This window comes from Dipodomys spectabilis, unplaced genomic scaffold (assembly GCF_019054845.1).
Source record: "Dipodomys spectabilis isolate Male_0828 unplaced genomic scaffold, ASM1905484v1 ptg000266l, whole genome shotgun sequence".
Lineage (NCBI taxonomy): Eukaryota > Metazoa > Chordata > Mammalia > Rodentia > Heteromyidae > Dipodomys > Dipodomys spectabilis.
In genome coordinates, this window is record NW_024870943.1 from 6,109,217 (window position 1) to 6,130,056 (window position 20,840).

Genomic DNA, 20,840 nt, shown 5'->3' on the forward strand with positions numbered 1-20,840 from the left:
TGCAATGAGAGTTCAGCTACAGACCATGCCTGACTGGGTGCTTGAGCCTGCCAGCTAGCACCTTTCATTCCCCACCCCATGCCTTGGTAGACCTGCCATCCATGCTGGGAAAACTCCTAGAGGACACATGTAGCCCAGACCCCACAGCGCATGGGGTCCCTTCCTTCCCCTCCCAGGGGCCATCTGTGCAGCTGCTGGGAGCCATGCCTGAGCTCAGGCCTTTATCCATAATCATTTCATGGTCCCCAGGACCTCGCAAAATGCCCCCCCCCCCTCTCCTTGCTACAGGGGATGAGGCAGGGAGAGCTTACTCAAGACTTTGGCAGGTCAGGGATTTAGGTTCCAGTCCTGTCCCTCTGCTGCGAGGCCTCCCTTCTTCCTAGCCAGGCGTCCCCACGTGATTCCTAGCTTGTGAAGCTCATTCCCCTCAGGGTAGAGGGTAAAGGGCTCTGTGCCTGGTGCCCAGGCCCACAGCACCTGAGGGAGCAGGTGGGCTATATGGGCTATGTCCTAGGGACAGGCCCATCTGGAAAGCCCGGGCCACCGCGGCTGCTCATAGCACGTGGCCTTGCCCCACCCACTTCCCTCAGGCTCCCAGCTTCCCCAGGTGGTGGTTTGGGGTTTCACTCCAGCCTCAGACTTCCTTCCTCAGCCCCAGGCCCCCGGATGTGGTGATGGAGTCCGCACCACCCTCCTCAGCTGCCCCCACCACTCCTGAGCCAGTAAGGGGGCTCTTTGCAGCCCCCATGCCCACCAGTCCTCTGGCCCCAGCTCATGGCCAGGCTAGAGGCATCTGTCAGGTGATGAGACAAGTCATGGCAGTGTAGCTTCTGCTTCCTGCAGTGCGGGAAAAGAAATCAAGTCAGAACTGCTCCTGAAAGGGAATGGAGGTGTGCCTGTCAGAGCCCCGCACACAGGAGGCCCTCAGGAGTAGATGTTTCCCGGTTGGTTGGCTGGCTCATCAGAAGGAACAAGCGACCCTAGAAATCATGCAGCCCTGAGGTGCCTCCCCTTTCTCCAAAGGGACAGCCTCCAGCCCCCAAAGAACTTCTGTGTTTCCACCTGCCTTGCAGCACAGAGACCCTGCGTGTTAGGGTGTTAGGTCACAGCCCCGAGGAGTAGCCAGAGGGGGCTCTTGGAGGGGCCTAAAGTAGGGAAGGACACGGCCCCAAGAGATTGCCTTCTGGATCTCATCCCTCCCTGGCCTGCCCCTCAGCCCTGTGGGCCTCCACAGGCGTTGGGGGGCACAGATAGAAGCCAGCTCCATCCTCTCTGCACCATGCAGCTCGGCCCCCGTCTTGAGACAGACCTGAAGCCAGGCCTCGGTCCTCCCACCTGGGAAATGGGTTGGAGATACTTTGCAGACGTGTCCCCGGCTCCGGCTTGGGGGGCGGGGCGCGGGCCGGGGTGACGCTGGGGGCCCGGAAAGCAGACCGGACTTGACACCCTATTTCCGACCCTCGCCCCAGCGGGGAGCGCCGGATGCGGGCCGGGCGGGGCTCCCCTCCTCACAGGACCCCGGAGACCCCGTGCGGGGTGACGGCGGCCCCGCCCCCTGTCCCAACCCGGGCGCTCTCAAACCCGGGTGCTCTGGAGGGAAGAAGGGGCGCCCCTGCCGCCCCGCCCCACACACGCCAGGTCCCCGAGCCCCGGCCCGCCCGGGTCCCCGAGCCCCCGCCCGCCCCGGCCCGCGGGCCCGCCCTCCCCTTCCGCCCCCACTCTCCTGCCCCGGGCCGGCCCCGCCCCGCGATGTCACGAGCCCCGAGTCGATTGGCTGACGGCGCCATCGCTCCCGACACTTCCTCCTGGGCCGCCGCCGCGTACTTAAACTTTGGAGGGGTGGAAAAAAAGAGGGGCCCGCGCCGCGCGACCCTCCCTTGACCCCCCCGCCCCGCCCCGCCTCCGGTAACGCCCCTTCCCCGCGGCCCCGGACCCCAACTTTTCTCCAACTTCTGAGACCCGTGAGGTTCCCTGCTCTCTCGTCCCGGCCCCGGGGACCCCTCTGTCCATCCCTGGGCTGGATCCTTAGGACCCACTGGCTCCCCAACCCAGAGACTTCTGTCCTCGACCCCCAACGTGGCCTATTTAGTGAGATCCTGGGTCTCAGAGCCACTGTTCCCCGAGATCGGATCCCCCCTGTTCTCCTCTCAACCTCTTCTTTCTCCCACGGGGCTCTGGATCGCGGGATCTCTTGATCTCTGAACCCTGACCTACTAGGTTTTCCTGATTTCTTGGCATCTCTCCATCGCTGGATCTCCCTCCCTCTACCACCACCACTTGTCTTTCTGATGGTCTGTGATCCCGTGATCCCAGGCGTGAGATCCACTAGATCTCTCTCTCTCTCTCTCTCTCTCTCTCCCTCTCTCTCTCTCTCTCTCGTTTTCCAGAATCCCGCCATCCTCTGGTCTCTCATCTGGCCAGTTATCTCCTCCTGACTCCCTGAGCTCCTCCCCTAGGTCCCCTGGGATCTAGGACCCAGTTTTCCAGGACTTCCCCAGCCGGATCCCGGGTGGGCCACCGGGTCCGGACCTGCCCCCCATGGCCGCTGCCCCCACCCATCCCGCCGGGCTCCCCGGCTCTCCGGGGCCGGGGTCTCCTCCGCCCTCCACTGGCTTGGAGCTTCAGTCGCCACCCGCGCTGCTGCCCCAGGGCCCGGCGCCGGGCTCGGGGGTCTCCTTCCACATCCAGATCGGGCTGACCCGCGAGTTTGTGCTGTTGCCCGCGGCCTCCGAGTTGGCCCACGTGAAGCAGCTGGCTTGCTCTATTGTGGACCAGAAGGTGAGGCTGGGGCTCTCCGATCCTGCTTGGGAAGAGGCCCCAGCAGGGGGGCGCGGGCAGAGGGTGGGGGGAGGAGAGGGAGGCCCTGCTGGACGACTGGGAAAGGCACTGGCCCCGAGTTGAGTTCTTACCCCACTACTAAGGTTTGGAGAAGGCGAGGGCAGGGGTGGGGTGCCCCAGAGGCCTCCTCAAATTGCGAGTCCCTGCATGTTTGTTGTTTTCTGCAGCGGGGAGGGAGGAAGGGAGGGGCCCGTCCGGATTTGTATAGGAAAGAGGCAGGTAGGGGACAGCAAATGTGGGGGACCTCCCTCCCCACCCACAGTCCCCCACTTGTTGGAAACAGTAGAAACCGAAGCCGGGCTGGCCGTGGGGATCGGGTGACATGTGTGGGTGTAGGTTTTTGCACAGATGGCCAGGGCAAGTGAGGACTCAGGACCTGATAGATCCTTCTCCTCCCCCACCCAACCTGATGTGTGTACAGAGGCAGATGCCCTCCATGTCCTCCTCAGAGATTGGGGGGGGGGGGTCTGAAACCTCTCCTAATCCCTGTGCCCCTACTGGGCTTGAACTCAAGAGTCTGGGCACTGTCCCTTAGCTTTTTCCTCCAAAGGCTAGAACTCTAGCACTTGGACCACAGCTCTACTTCTAGCTTTTGGCTGGTTAATTGGAGGTAAGAGTCTCAGATTTTGCTTTGAGTATGCAGAGCTCAGCCTCCTGAGTTGCTAGTATGACAGACATAAGCCACCAGCGCCTGGCTTTGTTCTTAAACTTTATAGACTTCAGGGTCTCCCAGGCCAAGCCTGTGGGGTCATGGTGAGAGAGATGACCAAATGGGCCTGGTTCCCCAAATCTTTACATTGTTAAAAGTTCGAATAGTGGGCTTCTATGCTCTTCATTTGCCAGCTTCTGAAAATGTTGGAATTTTTTAATTTGAAATAGTGGCAATATGTTTCCTAGGTCATCAAAATCCTCTGACATTAAAATATTCAAATCTTGGAATGGTTTATTGAAATGCTCCAATGCTATGATATCTAGATATTCTAATCTTCCTTTGATATACACAAAGCACTTGGAAATATTTGATGACTGCTAATCTAGGTCATTAAAATCCTCAAATGTACAATAACAATCATTAGAATTCAGGGTATATAATTGTGAGCATGTTGGGAGCATCAAACATCCAGGATTTCCTCAACTCCCTAAAAATGAATTCTTTGGGCTCCCCCAAAGAAACAGAAAAGGAAACTCTTCAAGTTTAGGAGAAGACTTTCCCTGGGGACCAAGGCCAAGCAATCCTTGGTTTTCTGTAGAACACTAAGGCTTATAACTTGTTTGTTTGTTCTTTTGAACTGCTAAATCCCCAAATCTAGCAGGCCTAGACCCCATCCCCCAAGTCAGCCTGCCTGCTAGGACTGCCCTGCTGGGGGTGGAGATTGTCCTTGGGTACAATTCTTTGTCCTCCCAGCTCAAAGCTCAGCCCAGTTTCTTCTGCCCAGGTGCGGCTGGGCGCCCTCCCCCCTCTCCTGCCCTCTCTCAGCACCTCACCTGGGCATTTTGTTTCACTTTCTGTCTTACCAGGTTGCATTTCCTGCCCCGACTCCCCAAAACTGGGTCCCTGACACCTGGGTTATGTGTATTTGGGCAAAGGACAGCCTTTCCAGCAACCCTGCATCTTCCCTGCCCCCCCCCCCTTACATTAGTCCAAAATCCCCTTCTCCCTCCTCCCCAATGCTGGGCCTAGAGCCAACTATCGGGGACAATAGATCCAGGAAGGAAGCTGGGGTGTGGGGGACAAAGGAGGGGGTGCTTACTCAGGGGGGTCCCCTCAGGTCTAGCTGCTCCCAGAGCTGCCCAGCACCAGACACCAAACTCAGGCCTGTGGTCCCCCTCCCAGCACACCTGGAGCCCCCACTTCCTGCCCTGCCCCCGCTGGGGCTAGGAGGGGACAGACAGGAAGCAGTGGGCTGGGGGGGGTGGTGTCTGAGTTTCCAGAGGAAACTGCCAGCCACCCCCCCAGGAGGGTTCCAGGCCAAGGCTCTGAGCTTTTCCACCTCCTTTTCACCACCTCTTTCTCCCTCCCCTCAGTTCCCAGAGTGCGGTTTCTATGGCCTTTACGACAAGATCCTGCTTTTCAAACATGACCCCACGTCTGCCAATCTCCTGCAGCTGGTGCGCTCTGCAGGGGACATCCAGGAGGGCGACCTGGTGGAGGTGGTGCTGTCAGGTGAGGCCTGGCTTTGCTTGGAGGGGAAGGAAGGATGCTTCTGGGTGAGGGGTGGTGCCTCTGAAAGGGGCGGGGATCAGATTCACAACCAGGCATTTATAGGCTAGGGATTGTGGTCCTGCCTGGCGAATTAGGGGCCCTGCCAATCCCTATTGAATATATGCACCATGGGTTCACATTGGAGAATTCAGCCAGCCCTGGCCAATCATGCACCATCCACAGCCACATGAAGAAAAGTCCCTGGCATAACGCTGAGTTACACCTTCCACACCAGGCTGCCAGGTGTGATGTGTTCACTTGCAAACCCCATTACACGGTGGAGCGATCCCTGGTCCAAGACATGTCCAGGGCAAAAGCTCAAGACTCGATCTGAAAAGAATAACTACAGCAAGTCAAACTGGGGGTGTGGCTCAAGTGGTAGAGTTCCTGCCTAGGAAGCGTGGGAACTCACACTTAAATTCTTTTCTTTATCTGTGATTATAAAAGGCATCCTCCTACTCTAGTGATCACTGAGTAGATCTTTGCAAGGGAAGCTGAGATCTGGCACCTGTACTTGTAAAATCTCCCTTAGAGCCAGGTGCTGGAGGCTCACCGTGCCTGCAATCAGCTTCTTGTAATCTCAGGAGGCTGAGATTTGAGGATTGCAGAAGCCAGCCTGGGCAGCAAAGTCCATGAAACCCTCTATCTCCAATGAATCACTAAAAAGCCAGAAGTGGATCTGTGGCCCAAGTTGGTAGAGTGCCAGCCTTGAGTGAAAAAGTCAAGGGAGAGCTCAAAGACCTAAGTTCAAGCCTCAGGACCAGCACAACAACAACAAATCTATAGAGACAGGGAGAGTCTGTCTAGTCAAAACAAAATCAAAGGAGATAAAAGGGACAGCTCTCTACCCAGGAAACCACGCCCCATTTCTCTGTCAGCCTCTGGGGGGTGGGGGCAGGGTATAAGTAGGTATTTTCCTAGTGGTGGAACTGAAGTTTGGACCCCTGCAGAACACAGAGTGTGAATGAAGACAGAAGGGACCGATCAAACCTTGCAACTCGGGGGGGGGGGTGCGGGAAGGGGGGGGCGCCTGAGAAACTCTGGCCAGAGTAACTTTTCGTGAGGAGGGCGGTTGTCACATAGCCAGAGACTCAGAGCTCAGGCCTGTGTCCTTCTCTGCTGCCTGCAGCCTCTGCTACCTTTGAGGACTTCCAGATCCGCCCGCATGCCCTCACGGTGCACTCCTACCGCGCTCCAGCCTTCTGCGACCACTGCGGGGAGATGCTCTTTGGCCTGGTGCGCCAAGGCCTCAAATGCGACGGTGAGGGGTGGAGCCTAGAAAGTGGGCGGGGCGAGGGTGTGGGGTCTAGGGAGAGCGGATATAAGGGCCGAGCTTGGGGTGGGTGGGGCTTGGGATGTGGGCGGGGCTGGTTTCTTAAACTGGAGAAGTTGCGTGAAGGTTTGTGTTGGGCAAGGATCCAGCCGAGAAACAACCAGAGATAAATATTAAGTCTTCTCTGAAGGAATTTATTTAGAGGATTGCAAGGCCTGGCAGGAAGGAACTCGGGCCTAAGGGCCTCAGCTCTTTAATCCTTTGCACTGATTGAGTCACCCAGCCATGAACTAGGATAATCACCTGCATTACTGCCCTCTGATAGCAGATTTTAGTCCTATCTGCAAAAATACCTTCACAGAAGCACCTTCCCAAGGGAAAGCACATAAAGTTTGACCATCAGGGTCCATCTTTTGTCATTCTGGCACCTGACTTGGCTTGCTAGGACAGTCATACCACAAACTGGATGGCTTCAAGCCGGGTGCTGGTGGCTCACGCCTGTAATCCTAACTACTCAGGAGGCTGAGATCTGAGGATCGCAGTTCAAAGCCAGCCTGGGCAAGAAAAATCTGTGAGACTCTTATCTCCAGTTAACTACCAGAAAACCAGAAGTGGAGTTGTGGCTCAAATGATAGAGCGCTCACCTTGAGCTGAAGAGCTGAGGGACAGCGCCCAGGCCCAGAGTTCAAGCCCCACAACCTACAAAAAAGGGGGGGGGGTGGAAATGAGAGGCAAGGTTAGCAGGGGGGGCAAATGAAAGGAGTAATATTTGAACAGGGTGGACTGGGGTGAAGTTCTAGGGGTGTCCCTTGTAGTAGGAAGGGAAGAGGAGATGAGAAGAGTTGTGGGGACCTGGTGGGAGGGCGGAATCAAGGGTGGGAGTAGGGCTCCAGGTCAGAATTAGAGATTGGGTCGGTGATTGGTAACTTTGGTGGTGTTATGCCTTTAGAAGGGGATTGGGGTTTGAGCAGAAATACTAAGGGTGAGAACCAGGTATGCATGCCTGGAATCCAAGCCTTCAAGAGATGAGGAAGATCATGAGTTTGTTACCAACCTGGGCTACATAATGAGACTCTGTCCCCCAATAAAAAGAAGGTGTAGGGGGGCAGCGGGCCTAAGCTGTCTTTGGCCATGTGGCACCCTCTGCAGGCTGCGGGCTGAACTATCACAAGCGCTGTGCCTTCAGCATCCCCAATAACTGCAGCGGGGCCCGCAAGCGCCGCCTGTCATCCACCTCCCTGGCCAGCGGTCACTCAGTGCGCCTGGGCAGCTCGGAGTCCCTGCCCTGCATGGCGGAGGAGCTGGTGAGGGGCTGGGAGTAGGGCAGGCTGGGCTGGGGCTGGGGGTAGGGGACTTGGGGGTGGGTTCTGCATGGGAACAGGCACTGATTGATTGTCCCTCCCCTCCTCCGGGACCCTGTAGACCCGGAGCACCACGGATCTCCTGGGTCGCCGGCCGCCCTCGTCCTCCTCCTCGTCTTCTTCCTCATTCTACACGGGCCGCCCCATCGAGCTGGACAAGATGCTGCTCACCAAGGTGAAAGTGCCGCACACCTTTCTCATCCACAGCTACACACGGCCCACTGTTTGCCAGGCTTGCAAGAAACTCCTCAAGGGTCTCTTCCGCCAGGGTCTACAGTGCAAAGGTTAGTGGGTTCCAGCCACCCCCAACCTGGACTTCTAGCCCAAAGCAAAAATCTCGGTATTCTCAAGACAGAAAAGCCCTGGAACCTTTGGAGTTCTACAATCCTGGAACTCTGGGAATCTAAATTCATCAGATACTTAGCAGGGAAGTCCCCAGCTACAGAACAGGAGAATTCCTGGCATGAGAGAACCATAGAACATCAGCTGAGTCAGCCAGTGGCTCACGCCTGTAATCCTAGCTACTCAGGAGGCTGAGACCTGAGGATCACGGTTCAAAGCCAGCCACGGAAGAAAAATCCATGAGACTCTTATCTCCAGTGAACCACCAGAAAACTGGAAGTGGCACTGTGGCTTAAACCGTAGAGTGCTCACCTTGAGCTGAAGAGCTCAGGGACAGCGCCCAGGCCCAGAGCTCAAGCCTATGATCGACCCCAAAAAAAGACTGAAGCATAGCTCAAGTAAGAGCATCTTCCTAGCAAAGGCAAACGCCAATAGTGCCAAAATATAAAAAGCCCACAGTCATATAATGTCAGAATCTGCCACATTCTAGAATTTTTTTGGGGGGGGGTCCAGTCATGGGCCTGAACTCTGGGCCTGGGCGCTGTCCCTCAGCTCTTCAGCTCAAGGCTAGCGCTATACCACTTGAGTCACAGCGCCACTTCTGGCTTTTTTTTTCTGCTTATGTGGTGCTGAAGAATTGAACCTAGGGCCTCATGGAAGCAAGACAAGCACTCTACCACTGAGCCACCTTCCCAGCCCCCACATTCTAGAATTTTAAGTTGAGGAGAGCATAGAATTATAGATCCTAAAAGAGTTGTTGTTTGCAGAACTGGGGTTTGAACTCAAGAGGCTTGCCCTTGTGCTAGGCAGATGCTCTGGAACCCCCTCCTCCAGCCCTTTCTTCTTTTATGCTGGGACTAGCGTGGACCTCAATCCTCCTGTTGGTACTTCCTAAGCAGCTGGGATGACAAGTACAACGCACCCAGATTTTTTAGGTGGTTGAGTTGGAGTCTCACCCACTTTTGTTTTTGGAGCTGGCCTTAAACCATGATCCTTCTGATCTTTACCGCTTGTATACCTAAGTTTACAGGTGGTAGCCACTAAGCTCGGCTTGCTTTTGTTGTTTTGGAGATAGGGCTTGATTATGTATCTGAGGCTGGCCTGGAAACTACCATATAGCCTATGCTTGCCTTGAACTTGAGATCTTCCTGCCTCTGCCTCCCAAGTGCTGGCATTACAAGCATGTACCACCAAGCCCAGCTTCACTGAGCTTCAGAGTCTCCTCTTGAGTCTCAGGTCCCATGGTTGGAGAAAATGGCTTAAAGTCAGGGACCAACAACAACAAAAAAGCAGCTAGACAAGAACAGACTCCTGAGCTTGCGCATTAAGGTGAGGGCTCAATCCTGTAAATGACCTGTATCCTCCTCCGCCCATTCCCTGTCTTATCAGACTGCAAGTTCAACTGTCACAAACGCTGTGCCACCCGTGTCCCCAATGACTGTCTGGGGGAGGCGCTCATCAACGGAGGTAAGAGGCTGGGCACCTGAGCTGGGGGTGGTAGACACAGGGTAGAGGCCTGAGGCTGGGTAGAGGCCCTCAGATGCCCTTGCTCCCCCAGATGTGCCAATGGAGGAGGCCACGGACTTCAGTGAGGCCGACAAGACTGCCCTCCTGGATGAGACAGATGACACTGGTGTCATCCCTGGCTCCCACTCCGAGAATGCCCTCCATGCCAGTGAGGAAGAGGAAGGCGAGGGAGGAAAGGCCCAGAGGTAGCGGGTTTCTCCAAGAGGCCCTTGCCTTAGCTAACCACTACCCCATCTCTACAATGGGCTGACACTAAAGATTCTCAGTTCCCAAGGCAAACCTTTCAAAGTGCCAAAATTTAACAGTTAACCTTTGTTCCTAATGGACTTCTTTCTTTGGCTGGCTTTCTTTCTTTCTTTCCTTCTTTCTTTCTTTCTTTCTTTCTTTCCTTCTTTCCTTCTTCCTTTCTTTCTTTTCCTTTCTTTTTCTTTTTCTTTTTTTTTTGGTTGGTCATGGGGCTGGAACTTGGGGCCTGGCACTGTTTCTGGGCTCCTTATGCTCAAGGCTAGCGTTCTACCACTTTGAGTCACAGTGCCCATTTTCTGGTGATTAATTGGAGATTAGAGTCTCACGGACTTTCCTACCCAGGCTGGCTTTGAACCTCAATCCTCACATCTCAGCCTCCTGAGTAGCTAGGTTTTCAGGCCTGAGCCACCAGTACCTTGCCCTGATGGACATTTTTTTTTTTAAAGTCACAGTAGAAAACCAGGTGCAGTGATGTAATCCTTGACAGGCTGAGGCAGGAGTACCAGCCCACAGGCCAACCTATTTTGTGCTGATACTATAGGATTTGAGTTCAGGCCCCACTTCCCGATGGCCCAGAGATGCCCCTGTAGCTCTTGATGCTGCATCTGACAGGTGACATCTCACCCCTTCCTTTTCCCCCCGACAGCTCCTTGGGCTACATCCCCCTGATGAGGGTGGTACAGTCAGTGCGACACACCACACGCAAGTCCAGCACCACGCTGCGGGAGGGTTGGGTGGTTCATTACAGCAACAAGGACACTCTGGTGAGTAGGCGGGGCTAGGGTTAGGGGCGTGTCTGCACAGCCTGAGTGGGCGGGGTTGGGATGCTCTGGGTGGGCAGAATCAGAGCTGGATGTTAGGTTTCCTCTGCCAAGCCCCAGTGGAGCTGGAGCAGATTTGAGGGGTGTGAGGCGGTGATGGAGACAGGGCTGGAATCAGAAGGGTGGGTTAGGGGGCTGGAATGGAACAAGCATGGGGATTAAAAATAAAGGGGGGGCAAGTGGGGGGGGCCTGGGGCAGAGTTTGGCTGAATAGTGCTTTAGGCCCCTCAGGAGCTCCAGGCAAGCCCCAAGCCCTGACAGCCTGGGTGGGAGGGGGTGCCCCTCCCCTCCCCCATCTCTCCCAACAGAGGAAGCGGCATTATTGGCGCCTAGACTGCAAGTGCATCACGCTGTTTCAGAACAACACCACCAACAGATACTACAAGGTGAGCCAGGGCCCGGCATCCCCAACCCCTCTGGTCACATCCCTCCACCCAAACCTGCCAATCACATCCTTTCCCCACCCCCAGCTTCCTCTTCTAGCCCCTTAGCCAATCTACCCCTATTTGCCCTATTGGCTCCCACTGCTTCCCAGCTGGGGAACCCATGGCATAATTCCTTAACCTCTGTCCCTCTCAGATCTCTCTTCTGTAAAATGCTTCAAGTAGCAATACTGACCTCAGGGCTCTATCACTTGAACCACACCTCCATTTCTAGATTTTTGGTGGTTACTTGGAGATAAGAGTTTCCTGGATTTTCCTGCTTGGTCTGTCTTTGAACTGTGATCCTCAGATCTCAGCCTCTCAATAGCTGGGATTACAGGCATGAGCCACTTTGTACCTGGCCTTGCATTTTTCCCCCCCACCAATCCCCTCGTTGGTCTTCTGTTTTGGCTGGTCTTCTGTTTTGATCTCAATCTGTCCTAGCTACCCTCTGCTTAACCAGAGGCTACCCCTCCCTTCCTCAGAGCCCTTCAGTGGCTCACTAGGACCCTCAGACAAAACCCAGGACTCTTCTTGTGGGCCTCAGGGCTGTGGCCTCCTTCCCTTCCTTTACTCATCAAGCACCTACCGTATGCAGACACCATCTCATGTGAATGGGGGCTGTGGCGCACTCGGCCTCAGGGCCTTTGTACATGCTGTCGCATCCACTCTTTGCCAGTCTTTCTGGTGGTGTCTGCTTGAGCATCACTTCTCTCTGGAAGCCTTTCCTTTCCATTCCATGCAAGCCAGACCTGTTCTCATGACCCAGATTCCTGGATGCCCCTCTGAATCAGTGGAGGAACCCCATGGGCTAGCATGGCATCCTCTCCTGTACTGATTCTGTGCCCTACCAGGAGATCCCACTGTCAGAAATCCTCGCCGTGGAACCCGCCCAGAACTTTACCCTCGTGCCACCCGGCACCAACCCACACTGCTTTGAGATCATCACCGCCAATGCTACCTATTTTGTGGGCGAGATGCCTGGTGGAGCCCCGGGTGGGCCAAGTGGACAGGGGGCGGAGGCTGCCCGGGGCTGGGAGACGGCCATCCGCCAAGCCCTGATGCCTGTCATCCTCCAAGATGCGCCCAGTGCCCCAGGCCATGCGCCCCACCGTGAGTCCCTGCCCTGGGTCTTGAGGGGCTTAGGTGGGGTCCCAGGGAAGGTGAGAGCCTGGAGCAGCCTAAGAAATAGACTCAGCAGGTCTGAGTTCCAGTCTCTGTTAAGCCCCTAATCTTACGTGTGATCCTGAGCACATTACTTCTCTCCCAGCCTATGCCAGACGGAATGACTGTTTACCCATTTACTGAGTGCCTGCTCTGTCAGGATAGTGACACTGGGACAGGAGCTGGGCAGCTTGTGGGCCATTGAAGGGACCTGGACTAGCAGCATTGTGAGCAGGGAAAGCAAAGGTTAGGGTTGTGTTTCAGCCAGATTCCTCTAGCCTCCTTATCAGGATGTGAAAAGAAAGGGGAGGATTGAGCCAGGCATGGTGGTGCGTACCTTTAATCCCATCACACAGGAGGCTGAGATGCGAGACTCTCAGGTTGGAGACTGGCCTTGGCTACATAGCAAGATCCTGTCTATAGAAACCTAAAAATGAGGCTAGGAATATGGCTTGGTGGTAGAGTGCTTGCCTAGCATGCATGGTCTTGAGTTCGATTCCTCAGTACCACATAAATGGAAAAGGCTGGAAGTAGCACTGTGGCTCAAGTGGTAGAGTGCTTGCCTTGAGCAAAAGAAGCTCAGGGACAGTGCCCAGGCCTTGAGTTTAAGCCTTGGGACTGACAAAAAAAAAAAAAAGGACAGCCAGGTTCTGGTGGCTCATGTCTGTAATCGCACTTAGGAGGATGAGATCTGAAGATTGTGGTTCAAAGCCAACCCAAGCAGGAAAGTCCGTGAGACTTCTTTCCAATAATACACCAGCAAACCAAACGTGGTGCTGTGCCTCAAAGTGGTAGAGCACTAACCTTGAGCAAAATTTCTCAGGGACAGTACTCAGGCCCTGAGTTCAAGACCCATGACTAATAAAAAGAGAGAGAAAGGGAGAGAGGAGAATCGGATTGGGACAAGGAGAGGAGGGTAGAGTCTAGGATCTTTTGGTGGGGAGAAGCTGGACCCTCGGGGCATTCACATAGTAAAAAGAAATGCCAGGCTCTGGCTGGGTTTCTAATGGGACATATTTTGGAAGTCATGGTATCACTTTTGCCTCTCCTTCCCACCTTCCCTCTGTGGGCTCTGAGATCATGGGGGTTGAGACATCATCTCCTCTTATTTTTCTCCTCCCAGTAGCCGTAGGAGCAAGGCCTTTTTTTGGTTGTCATTTTCTAGAAGAGGAAAGTAAAGTTCAGAATGGGCCCAGACAAAGCTGCACGTTGCATCACTCCATCCAATCTGGGTGGGCTGGCTGAAGAGGGGGTTCTTTTTTTTTTTTTGTCGGTCGTGGGGCTTGAACTCTGGGCCTGGGCGCTGTCCCTCAGCTCTTCAGCTCAAGGCGAGCGCTCTACCACTTGAGCTACAGGGCCACTTCCGGTTTTCTGGTGGTTTATTGGAGATAGGAGTCTCATGAGCTCTCCTGCCCGGGCTGGCTTTGAACCGCGATCCTCAGATCTCAGCCTCCTGAGTAGCTAGGATTCCTGGCGTGAGCCACCAGCGCCCGGCTCAGAGGGGGTTCTTTGGAGCTATGGGTGAAGACTTCCCTGACCCCAGGGTCTCTTGACCTCTCATCTCTCCTCCCTCCCCAGGACAAGCTTCTCTGAGCATCTCTGTGTCCAACAGTCAAATCCAAGAGAATGTGGTAAGCTCCTGATGCCTTCCAGCTCCCATATACCTTCCCCAGTCTCCTTAACACCCCATCTCCATTTACACCCCTAACCCTCCTGTCCCCAACCCATAGGACATTGCCACTGTCTACCAGATCTTCCCAGATGAGGTGCTTGGCTCAGGGCAGTTTGGAGTGGTCTATGGAGGTAAGGACTAGGCTGACCCTGGGAATGGGCGGGGCCTTCATGGAGCCACACCTACCTTTTCTGATTGGCCTGATGCTTGCCTTTGTTTTGATTGGCTTAGAGGAAGACTCTTCTCATTGGCAAAACCAATGAGCCTTCTTCCTGTTTTTGTTTTTGTTTTTTTTGTGGTCATAGGGTCTGAACTCTGGGCCTGGGTACTGTCCCTCATCTCTTCAGCTCAAGGGTAGAGCTCTACCACTTGAGCCACAGCACCACTTCCGGCTTTTTCTGCTTATGTGGTGCTGAGGAATCAAACCCAGGGCCTCAGGCATGCAAGGCAAGCGCTCTACCACTGAGCCACCTTCCCAGCCCCCTTCCTGTTTGTTTTTTTGTGTGTGTGCTGATTGGGGCTTGAACTCAGGGCTGAACATTGTCCCCTCATTTTTTCACTCAGAGTGGGCATTCTACCACTTGAGCCACAGCTCACTTGTGGCTTTTTGATGGTTACTTGGAGATTAAAGAGTGGCACAGATTTCTCTGACTAGGATGGCTTCGAATCTTGATACTCAGACTTCAGCGTCCCAAGTAGCTAGGATTACAGGCATGAGCCACTGGTGTTCAGCGTTCACTTTACTAATCAAGTAAAAGTTCCACACTCTGATCGGTGACATCACTAGATACTAGTTTCTGACTGGATATAAGTAAAATTTCCTTTGCTGTCCATTTCCCTCTTTGCAGCTCCATCTTTTGCCGTTCTTCCATTTTTTCCTATCATCTCCAGTCACGGCTCTTACATGTTGGGGACCCCTCCAAGCCGCTCGGGTGACCTTCCATCACTTTCCACCAACCCTGTCTGCTTGTTCTCGGTGGGGTAGGCAGCAGAGGCAGTGTTCATCCTGTCAGGATTGGGAGGTCCCCAGTCCTTGCTTCCTCCTCCTTTACCTCACCCTTCCCCACCCCTCAGGAAAGCACCGGAAGACTGGAAGGGATGTGGCGGTAAAAGTCATCGACAAACTGCGCTTTCCCACCAAGCAGGAGAGCCAGCTGAGGAACGAAGTGGCCATTCTTCAGGTGACCCCTGGATAGGGATCTGGGCAGGAGAAGTAGAGCAAGGTCAGGACAGGCCTGAAGGAAGGGGGAAGGAAAACAAATTTAAAATGAAAAGAAAACAAACAGCTGGAGGCTCACGCCTGTAATTAGAGCTACCCAGAAAGCTGAGATCTGAGGATCGCAGTTCAAAGCCAGCTTGGGCAGAAAAGTCCATAAGATTCATCTTCAATTAACCACACAAAGCCACAGGTGGTACTGTGGTTCAAATGATGGAGTATTAGCCTTGAGCATACAAGCTAAGGGACAGCACCGCAGGCCTTGAGTTCAAGCCCTAAACAAGGCACCAAAGTAAAATAAAAGACAAAAACAAGGTCCACCTGGTGCTGATGGCTCACACCTCTAATCCTAACTACTCAGGAGGCTGAAATCTGAGGATTGTGGTTCAAAAGCCAGCCCAGCCGTGAAAGTCTGTGAGACTCTAATCTATTAATCACCAGAAAACCAGAAGTTTGGCTGTGGCTCAAAATGGTAGAGGGCTAGTCTTAAGCGAAAGAACTTAGGGACAGAGTGTAGGCCCGGAGTTCAAGCCCCATGACCAACCAAAGAAATCTTAAACAAAAAGAAAGGTTCATAGGTTCATTTTTTTCACCTTCCTGCCCCTGCAGACTTCCCTATGTCATTATGCAAAGATGTTTCTAGACACCTGTCCAGTGCTGTGGAGCATCTTGGCCTCCCCTAAGGACAGCCTAATGGGTGGGTCATCTGCTCTCATGTTGCCTGCCAGGGTCTGAGTTCATGGGTGACCTGATCTGTGACCCTTTCTCCCCCATCCTTCCCCTCCCCCAGAGTCTGCGGCACTCCGGGATCGTGAACCTGGAGTGTATGTTCGAGACACCTGAGAAGGTGTTTGTGGTGATGGAGAAACTACATGGAGACATGTTGGAAATGATTCTCTCCAGCGAGAAGGGCCGGCTGCCTGAGCGCCTAACCAAATTCCTCATTACCCAGGTGTGCCACTTGGCCTCAGGCTCCCCCTTGTGGAGGCCCTGGGGACCTGGACACTGGTAGGGGAAAGAGGGGGGGGGGAGGATGGAGAAGGAAAAAGGCAAGGAGTAGTTATAGCAATAAGGAAAAGTGGGGCTGGGAATTTGGCTCAGTGGTAGAGCGCTTGCCTTGTATGCATGAGGCCCTGGGTTTGATTCCTCAACACCACATAGCAAAAAAAGGCCAGAAGTGGCACTGTGGCTCAAGTGGTAGAGCTCTACCCTTGAGCTGAAGAGCTGAGTGATAGTGCCCAGGCCCAGAGTTCAAGCCCCACGACTGACCCCCCTCGCCCCCCAAAAAAAAGGATTCAGTGATAACCCAAACAGGAAAGTCCATGAGACTCATCTCCAGTTAACCAGTACAAAAGCTAGACATATACTTTTGGCTCATGTGGTAAAGTATCAGCTTTGAATGAAAATAACTAAGGGACTGTGTGCAGTCCTCGAGTTCAAACTTTAGTACTCCTCCCCCCCCCCCCCCCCCCCCCCCACACACACAGAAAAAAAAGCTATGGCTGCAGGAATTTTTATTACATAGGAAAATGGGACAAGAGGTTGTTTTTCTCATTTAGTCATTCATTCTTTTATTAAATTCAACACTCTGTGAGCCCCTCTTCCAGGTATGGTCACTTGCCAGGCAGTGCTATGAACCAAAATAACTTGGGCTCTAGAAAGTATCGCCCAGCCAGGCACTGGTAGCTCATGCCTGGAATCCGAGCTACTCAGGAGGTTGAGATCTGAGGATTGTGGTTCGAAACCAGCCTAGGCAGGAAAACCAGGAGCTCTTTATAACCACCAGAAAACTGGAAGTGGTGCTGTGGCTCAAAGTGGTAGAGCGCTTGCCTTGAGTGAAAGAGCTTAGGGATAGCACCCAGGCCCAGAGTTCAAACCCCAGGACTGGCCAAAAAAAAAAGAAAAGAATCACATCCAGAGTGGGCAGGCCTAACCCAGCAGAGGTTAATACTGAATGATGGTGCTAAATGGATAAGTAATGTCATTGGTATTTATTAAGACTAATAATTTGCTAAGCAAATTAGGAGTGTGCTTCCTGCCAGAGGGCCTCAGGTTTTCCCCAGTCCCTCCACTCTAGCCCATCCTTTCTAGAATCTATCCAGCTCTTAGCTCTCAGTAAAAATGCGTCTAGACATCTAAAACTCCATGTTCTCACACATCTCCTGACTCCTGGGGGCACCCTCAGGGATGCAGAAAACGTTCTGGGTGAGGTTTAGAGGGCTAGCTGCTTCGGGTAGACTTGGGATGCCTTCTGCCGGCCTCATGGGCCCTGCCCTCCTTCCCAGATCCTGGTGGCTTTGAGACACCTTCACTTCAAGAACATTGTGCACTGTGATTTGAAACCAGAAAACGTGTTGCTGGCCTCAGCGGATCCCTTCCCTCAGGTCAGTTATGTCCCCTCCTGGTTCTAGGAAACAAGGCCAACCCCAGGGCCCCCACTGCGATCTGGGGTCTTCCCACCTGAGGTGACAATGGTTGACAAGAAAGAGTCTGTTTCTGCCTGCTGTGGAGTCTTAGTACAGACAACAACAGAAGGAGGGAGGAAAGTAGATGAGGTGGACACACCCCTTACCTTCACGGAAGGCAGTCCTTTTTAGTTACATCATCTCTCCTCACATCTTATTGGCCAGAACGTGATCACATGGTCTGAGCTTGCTGCTAAGGAGGCAGGGAAATGTAGTCTGGATGCTGGGCAGCCATGTGTCCCATTACATTGAGGATTTTTATAAAGGGAGAAGGGGAGAACAAGTGGTGGGAACAGCTGGTGGTCTTTATAGGGAAACTCTCAAAAGCAGAAGTTACATAGCCTTGTTGAGAGAGAGAAAACACTATCTGAAGGAGCAGCACTTTGTGTTTTGGAGAAAGAAGTATTCTAGACAGAAGGAACAGCCTGTGCAAAGGCCCTGGGACAGGAAGAGCTGCACTTTTGATAGTTTTCTAACAGTTTTATGGTGGTATAAATTACACTGGGAAGGAACAGGGAAGGAGGAAAGGAAGGGAGGAATGGAGGTAGGTAGATGAGCATGATGATTCGTGCCTGTAATCCCAGCAAGATGTTGTGTTGCGTGTTCAGTGGATTGATCCTTGAGAGACGTGCTGTTATGCCCCTCCTGGGAGAGATGAGGAAACTGAGTCACTTGCCCAAGATCACTTAGCTTGAGAGACCAACTAGCATCTGTTTCCTTTGGAATACCGTGTTGGTAGTACAGGAACACACCAGGGAAGATGTGGCTTCATCCCCCCCAGACCCTGCACCTCTCACCTCTGCAGGTGAAGCTGTGTGACTTCGGCTTCGCCCGCATCATTGGGGAGAAGTCCTTCCGGCGCTCTGTGGTGGGCACACCTGCCTACCTGGCCCCAGAGGTGCTGCTCAACCAGGGCTACAACCGCTCACTGGACATGTGGTCGGTGGGGGTGATCATGTATGTCAGCCTCAGTGGCACGTTCCCCTTCAATGAGGATGAGGACATTAATGACCAGATCCAGAATGCTGCCTTCATGTACCCTGCCAGCCCCTGGAGCAACATCTCAGCTGGTGGTGAGTGGAATTGGAGAGATTGGTGGGAGGCGTGGCCTATGTGGGTGGGGTCAGAGGGGCTGTACTATAAGCCTCCTGTGTCTGAGGATTCCACCAAACTCACCTGAAGCATACTATTTGTATTTGAGCCACACCACCTCCCGGCCTTTTGCTGGTTAATTGGAGACAAGGGCCTCATGAACCTTTCTGCCCAAACTGGCTCTGAACCATGATCCTCAGATCTCGACCTCCTGAGCTGCTAGGATGACAAGGCTTGAGCCCCCAGCACCAGGCACAGATTTGCAGTATAGGTCAGGAAATCAGTAGGCAAGTGTTTGGGGCAGGTGAGATTTCTGAGCTGCCCGGGCACACCGTGATGGCACCAGTCACAGTGGCAAACAGTTGGTCTCTCCATTTTATGCAGCCATCGACCTCATCAACAACCTGCTTCAAGTGAAGATGCGAAAGCGCTACAGCGTGGACAAGTCTCTCAGCCACCCCTGGTTACAGGTAAATCAGGGGGTGTGGCTGTGCTGGGGGAGGGGGTGGAGCTAGACCTTTATTGGCTGGGCAAGTAGTGATAGAGAGCCTCTTATTGGCTGGGCTGAAGAAGGGGGCGGGGATAAATCGCTATTGGCTGAACACTTGCATTGGGTGTGGCTTCATCATCGGTGGTACCCGGTGGGTCTTTGGCTGAGCAGAAAGTCTCCATCACTGCTCTGGCCACAGTTGGCTGCCACAGATGCAGCCCCGAAGCTCACCTACCTCTTCCTGGGCCAGGAGTACCAGACGTGGCTGGATCTCCGAGAGCTGGAGAATAAAATGGGCGAGCGGTACATCACACACGAGAGTGAGGATGCACGCTGGGAGCTGTTCCTGACAGAGCGCATGTTGACCAGCCCTGAATTGCCCGCGGATGGGGAGCTCGCCGGCGCCCGATTGCCGCAGGACCATGAGATGCAGGGACTAGCCGAGCGCATCAGCATCCTATGAGCTGCTGCTCCAGGGAACATCCCAGAGTTGGGATGTTTTAGGGGAAGCAGTTACCCGCCCAGACTGGATGCTTCTTTTTGCAGGATGCTGCAATGGGAGTGGGGAGGTTATCTCGAAGGCCCTCCCTGTCTCCCCAACAATTAAAATGGACTTGTCTCTCGCCATGCCTGGGTCTCTGATCACACCCCATTCTTGACTCTTTAGTTTGTAGTCATTGCCCAGTGTCCCAGAGAATCGTGGAGCGAATATCACTGGGACAAGTGCAAAATTCAAAATTTGAATGTGCTGTCTACTGAATTGTATCACTTCTGTCCCAAGATAATGTTAAAAAAAAATAATCTGAGCCATTGAAATTTGGGGGCCATCAACTCATGGTGTAATGGGTTTTTTTGTTTTTTGTTTTGCAGTGCTAGAGTTCAAATCCAGGGTCTTGTGCATGCATGCTAGGCAAGTGCTCTACCACTTGAACCAGGGCCCCAGCACTTTTGTTTGTATTTTGATTTTGAGACAAGGTCTTCCTATCTGCCTAGTCTGGCTTCCAACTTGAGATCCTCCTCTCCTGCCTCTGCCTCCTGAGTGCCTAGGTTTGGGATTATAGGCATGTGCTTTGTTTTGTGGTTTTTGCAGTACTGGGGAGTGAGCTCAGGGTTTTGTACTTGCTCAGCCCTTTTGCTCATGGCTGGTGCTCTATCTGTTGAACCATATCTGGCATTTTGCTGGGTAGATTCTCATTTTTTTTTTTTTTTTTGTCGATTGAGGGGCTTGAACTCAAGGCCTGGGTGCTATCCCTGAGCTTTTTCATTTAAGGCTATCGCTCTACCACTTTGAACCACAGCACCACTTCCGGTGGTTTTTCTGGTGGTTAATTGGAGATAAGAGTCCCACAGAATTTCCTGCCCCGGATGGCTTTGAACCACCATCCTCAGATCTCAGCATCCTGAGTAGCTAGGATGACAGATGTGAGCCACTGGCCGCCAGCTTCCTCTCACTTTTTTTTGCCATGGCAGGTTCTCCCACCAGGAGCCACCGCCCCTGAGAGGAGCACTGGCTTTTAAGGAATAACCGGGAAGGTTGTAGGAAGGCTCTTGGTGTAGTGACAGAGGCCGGCCGCCAGAGGGGGCGCCAGCCCAGCCTGCAGAGCGTGGGGACTCGGAAGCCTTGGGAACCCGTGAGGCTGGGACTCTGCACCGTAGAACTGGGAGAACAGAGCATCTTAGAAGGCGCGGAACAAAGCCTCTTAGAACG

General features: G+C 53.6%; 1 protein-coding gene across 2 annotated transcripts; it reads left to right on the plus strand.

The window, feature by feature from the left end:
- Positions 1-1,800: 1,800 nt before the first annotated feature.
- On the plus strand, positions 1,801-19,759 carry Prkd2 (protein kinase D2). Of its 2 annotated transcripts, none has more exons than XM_042700320.1 (19): positions 1,801-1,961; positions 2,388-2,778; positions 4,864-5,002; positions 6,171-6,302; positions 7,464-7,618; positions 7,737-7,959; positions 9,407-9,484; positions 9,576-9,729; positions 10,437-10,554; positions 10,920-10,997; positions 11,888-12,146; positions 13,776-13,828; positions 13,928-14,000; positions 14,944-15,050; positions 15,876-16,037; positions 17,371-17,469; positions 18,356-18,623; positions 19,027-19,112; positions 19,383-19,759. In XM_042700320.1, the coding sequence occupies exons 2-19, from the start codon at positions 2,539-2,541 to the stop codon at positions 19,593-19,595; spliced, it is 2,637 nt and encodes an 878-aa protein (XP_042556254.1). In that variant the 5' UTR covers positions 1,801-1,961; positions 2,388-2,538; the 3' UTR covers positions 19,596-19,759. The 2 variants fall into 2 exon arrangements, with proteins under 2 accessions (XP_042556254.1, XP_042556255.1); XM_042700321.1 differs by having other exon boundaries at positions 1,808-1,905.
- The last annotated feature ends 1,081 nt before the right edge of the window (positions 19,760-20,840 follow it).